We start from the raw sequence: 5,090 nt of genomic DNA, 5'->3' as shown, positions 1-5,090 counted from the left end.
ATTTCTGGTTGGGGCTGCTGTTCTAGAAAGTCATGGAAGGTTTAGGAGGTAGAGATTTAGTGGAAGAAATTTGTTCACGGGGGGGGGGGGGCAAGGAAGGGGTGGTGCGGGGAGGATTTAAGGTTTATTTAATGGCCCCGCCCTACTTGCAATCCTCTGCTTCCTCACTGCAGATGCAGTGTGACCAGCTACCTCATACTCCTACCACCACACCTTCAACTCCGAGCTTTCCTAGCCACACCTTCATGGCCATGCTCTCCTGACCACGCCTTCCATATCACATCTTCCTGGCCACGCCTTCCCTATCACTCCTTCTTGGCTATGCCTTCCTGGCCACACCTTCCCCATCTCGCTTTCCCCACAGTGATGTGGACTGTCCTGTGGGGCTGTGGCCCAGAATAAAGCCTTCTTCCTTTAACAGACTTCTTGTCAGGCATCTGGACACAGCTATGAGTGGCTACTGCACCGTCTGCCCTTGCTCACAGAGAAACTGCCGCCCCTGCGGATTCGGAAGGATTGCCGATGCTGTAGCTGGTTCCCATGAGCAAATCCTCCACAGGGGAAAGGTGGGTTCACCGCTGCTCCCACTGCCGACTGGCAACCGTTTTATACTTATTTACAAGGCAGCGCAATTATGTGTAATTATTCCATAATGCAAACACATTACGAATACTTACAGCGCCATTTCCCCCTCCTCCTAAGGAATCTGGCTGAACTCGGGGTTAAAGATATTTTGTGTAATTGAAATTTGGAGCAGGTGTGAGAAAGGGAGAGAGAGCCTTCCTGGCTGGGGTTAAGGGAATTGCAATGAGTGTTCTTTTGAAAACAGGAAAGGTAGTCCAAAAGAAAATTCTTCAATGATGAACACCGTACAGATAACCCAGGAACTCCACAAGAGACACACCACAGCCCAACCCTATAGTGACAATACTTTCCAATTTATTAATTGTGTGTGTGTGTGTGTGTGTGTGTGTGTGTGTGAGAGAGAGAGAGAGAGAGAGAGAGAGAGAGGTGTATGTGTGTGTGAGGGGGGGGGAGAACATGTGTGTGTCACAGCATATGTGGAGATCAGAAGACAACATAAGGAAGTGGATTTTCTCCTTCCACCGTGAGTCCTAGGCATGGAACTTGGGTCTCCATCCCTGGAGGCATGCACATTTACCTGCTGAGTGAGTCTTCTCGATTGCGTTATCCCAGCCCCCACCCCACCCTTAGTGCCTTCCACTCCACACATTTTTATTGTTCTGCTTCCCTGACTCAAAGAAGAAACTCTTAGCTCATTTCATCGATCTGGTCTCACACCCACAGCATACAGTACAGTGCTGAGCACACAGGAGGCACTCAATGAATGCCTACTTAATCAGACAGGATGGGCCAGTAAGAGGGCTCAGTGGGTTGAAGCGTTTGCTGTGCTCAATGATCTGAGTTCAATCCCCCAAACCCACGTTTAAAAAGCCAGATATGGTGGCTTGCATCTGTGCTCCTACTGGGAGATGAGAGGTGGACACCAGAGAGCCAGCCAGAAGCTCAAACGAAGCACAGCATAAGAAGCAACAAGGGAGACCCTGCCTCAAAAAGAAAGGAGACAGAGAACACGTGGAGTTACCCTCTGACCTCACAGTGCCTGCTGTACATAGGTACACTGTATCCCACAGGCACTCACATACGTACACCTGCACAAATAAACGAATAATTAAATAAGCTTTAAAAAAATAAGCAAGTCTATAGACATTCAAGTCGTTCCCTGAAAGGAAGTTGGGTGGGGGGACGACAAAAAATCAGCAAAAAGTGAGTGCTCACTGTATCTATCCAAGTCACACAATTTTATGTGATCCTCGAGTACACTCTCCAGACTCTCCAGGTGCGGCGCTTCATCCCCAATACACAGATGAGGAAACCGAGGCTCAGAACTGTATGCCGCCCAAGATCACACAGGTTCAAAACCTGTAAGTGCTTCACCCAGGTCTCAGCCCTCTCACCCTGCAAACCATCTTTTGTACCCTACCACAGGTACCCTCGAAGCAAGATCATGTTCCTGCATCTGCCATCGATGTCACACAACTGATCGGGTCTGCTGTCACCAAGAAGCCATCAGACGCGAGCGGTGAGCACAAGGAGGATCAAGTGGCTGAGGGAGGCTGCTGTCAGGAGCTCATTTTCCTGACACCTGGATGCAAACTCCAACTAAGTCCTCCAGTCTGAACTTGTCCTTATTCCCAATTCCATATCAAGTCACAACAGACATGCATCAGAGATCCAGTCTCCCTGGCAACTACCTGTGTTCTGCTGCCCTCTCTCTCGGACAGCCGGACAGTCACCTGACCCGCGCTGCCACTCTGCCTAAAGAAGGCAGGGACTGGGTGTTGCCCCAACAGTCAAGATGAAGCTGTCAGGCCTTCACAGGCAGAATACTTCCCAGGGTGTGGGACAGCTGACGCCTAGCTTTCTTTGCCCTTAGTGATCACCTGCAGGGGCACAGAGAGAGGAGGGGACCCCAGACGGTGGTCAGATCCTGGCTACATATTTCTCTTTATTGAACCAGCTTCCATGAATGCATCTAGAAGGCTCCAGAAGGTTCCACACAGAGGCTGAGAGGTCTTATAAATGAAACAGTAGGCCAAGACAATTCAGGGAGGCACTGACAAGGCGGCGATGGAGGGCAGGGGGACAGAACCCCAAATCCCCAGGCTTTCCTCCTGAGTGTCCTGATGTTCAACACTTATCAGTTACTATCATTACATAACAAATATCTCTGAAACACAATGGCTTGGGGCCTGGGGAGGCAGCATAGTTGGTAAAGTGCTTGCCTTGCAAGCATGAGAACTGAGTTTAATGCCGAGAACCCAGAGTGAAGGGCAGACACGTTAGCACATGCTCACAACCCCCAGTGCTAGGGAAGCAAACCCCAGCAGATCCCTGGGGCCGTCTGGCCAGCCAGCGTCAAAAGCAAGGTGGGTAGATCCCGAGAAATGAATCCGGAGGCTAACTTCTGACTTCTCCATACACCCAGCTACGCCATGTGCTTGACAGGGTCATCTCATGTGCATTATTTGCTAGGCCTGTCATCACATGCAAGCATAGACTAAGAGGCTTGAATAATGAGCCAATTGTATTTCTGGTCCTGGAGGCTGAAGTCCAAAATGGAGGCCTGCAGGGCTGTTTCTCCCAAGGTCGGGTCCTCAGCTTGCAGCCGCTGTCTCCCAGACACATTGTCATCTGCTCTTTCTCCACTCCTGTGCCTCTCAGGTGTCCTGTCTCCCAGGGAAGGGACACCAGGACTGACGGACTGTTAGATCCCAGCCCACTCAACCCAGCCCCAGTGAGAAAGTTCTGGGACTTTCCTGGGGGGGGGGGGNGGCTTGCTTCACAGGCTCTCAGCTTTGGCACTTTGCATGAAGAAAGGATACAGGTTCAGACACTTGGCAGTGGGCAGCCACCCATGTTGATAAAACTGCCCTCCTGCAGGGACTCTGGTGCCCTGGAGTCAACCACACTGGGACCATGGCAGAAAGCTGAGAGGCTGCCTCACCTTGTCTACCTGATGTTGTTCATTTTCTCTTCACCACCCCTCCCCATGCCCTCACCTCTCACCCACCCACCCACACACACACTTTGCCATTTGATAAAACATAGCACAGTATTTTCTCCAGAAAGCAAACTATGGCATCAGTATTACACGTGGTTCCAGTTTGAACTCAGCTTGTGGCCGCAGCTGAGGACCATTCTGCTTGGAGTTGCTATTCTGAGGGATGTGGAGGGGGGAAGGTCATTCCTTACCTGCTCTGTGTTCCCAGTTCCGTGTCTTCCATCAACACGTGTCTTTTGTGACTCCTTAATGTGACTTGAGCATACAGTACACATACTGGCCCCTTGACTTAGGAAACAGAATGAAGTTGAATTGACTCTCTTTCCTTGGCCTGACCTAGAACTTGGCGGGGGTGGGGGGGTCTGTCCCCCTCCCATCTGGTGAGGGGACTACAAAGGCCTGAAGGCAAGGGAAGGTCTGTGGATGGCTCCCAGCTTCTGCATATCTCAGCAATCCCAAGCTCTGGCTTGAGACAGTTGGGTTGTATCAGCCAAGGTCTACTGTGCTGGTAGCTTGCTTGGTACGTAGTGTAGAGACACTAAAAGGTGGAGGGACCTTTAAGGACAGAGCCCAGAAGGAGATGACTGGACCCCGGGGGCTGCTGTACCAAGAAGGGGCTAAGGCAGGTCTTTAGGACCTGAGTTGGTTCTCACAGAGTAAGAGATGTTTTGTTAGGACCTCCATCCCAGCCACGCCTACCACCCAAGCCACGCCCATCACCCCCAGCCTGCCCACCTCTCCAGTCACGCCTACAGCTCCAGCCACGCCCACACCCCATCCTGCTCACCACCCCACCCAGCTCAACTTCCTGTCTCACCATGTGATTCCCTAACTTCTGGTGCCTCCACTGTAACATCATCCACAGTAGGTCCTTACAGAAGTCCTTCGGTGGGACGTCCATTTACTCTGTCAGCTTCCAAACCAATGAGTTAAATCTCTTGGTAGTAAGTTATCTGCCTCGTGTACTTCATTGTAGTGATAGAAAATGGATAACCACTCACCTCACAGCCCACTTTGCCAAGAAGAGCGGCTGCCAGATGTAAAGGGGGAGGCACTCCAGGTACAGAGTCAGGGATGGGAAGGATTGTATTCTGAGTGTTGACCTCAGGAGCCCCAGCGAAACCTGGGGAGGCCCAGCGAGCCTCATGACTTTCCTCTTACCCACAAGGTTCTGCTCCAGTAAGCCTTCGCCATCCTCCATGTCGTCCCTGGAGGTCTCCCTCCTGCTTGCCCACAATGAGCATGTGGGGGGGGCGGGGCGGGGCGGAGGGTGTCTGTGCACGTCTGCCATGCTGGGCTCCCCATGTACTCAGAGCTTCATACCTCTTCCAAGCTTAGAGCTTACTAGCTAGCATGATAGAGAAGCCAAGATCAGCAGGGGCCAAACCTCAACTGTAAGAGAAGCAGCCCTGGCCTCCAGGTCAGCCAGTGTGAGTTGGAAGCTGGTCCCCACGCAGTGTGAGCATTCTCTGTGATGAACCGGTTAGATGAGTGAAGAAGGCAG

General features: G+C 51.7%; 1 protein-coding gene across 1 annotated transcript; it reads left to right on the top strand.

Moving 5' to 3' along the window:
• The first annotated feature begins 361 nt into the window (after nt 1-361).
• Nucleotides 362-4,529, top strand: LOC110306475. Its single transcript, XM_021178589.1, has 3 exons — nt 362-566; nt 2,011-2,104; nt 3,651-4,529. The coding sequence occupies exons 1-3, from the start codon at nt 450-452 to the stop codon at nt 3,839-3,841; spliced, it is 402 nt and encodes a 133-aa protein (XP_021034248.1). The 5' UTR covers nt 362-449; the 3' UTR covers nt 3,842-4,529.
• Nucleotides 4,530-5,090: the final 561 nt, after the last annotated feature.

This window comes from Mus caroli, chromosome 12 (assembly GCF_900094665.2).
Source record: "Mus caroli chromosome 12, CAROLI_EIJ_v1.1, whole genome shotgun sequence".
NCBI lineage: Eukaryota > Metazoa > Chordata > Mammalia > Rodentia > Muridae > Mus > Mus caroli.
Note: the sequence above shows the minus strand (reverse complement) of the source record. Positions and strands in the feature narration are given on the sequence as shown.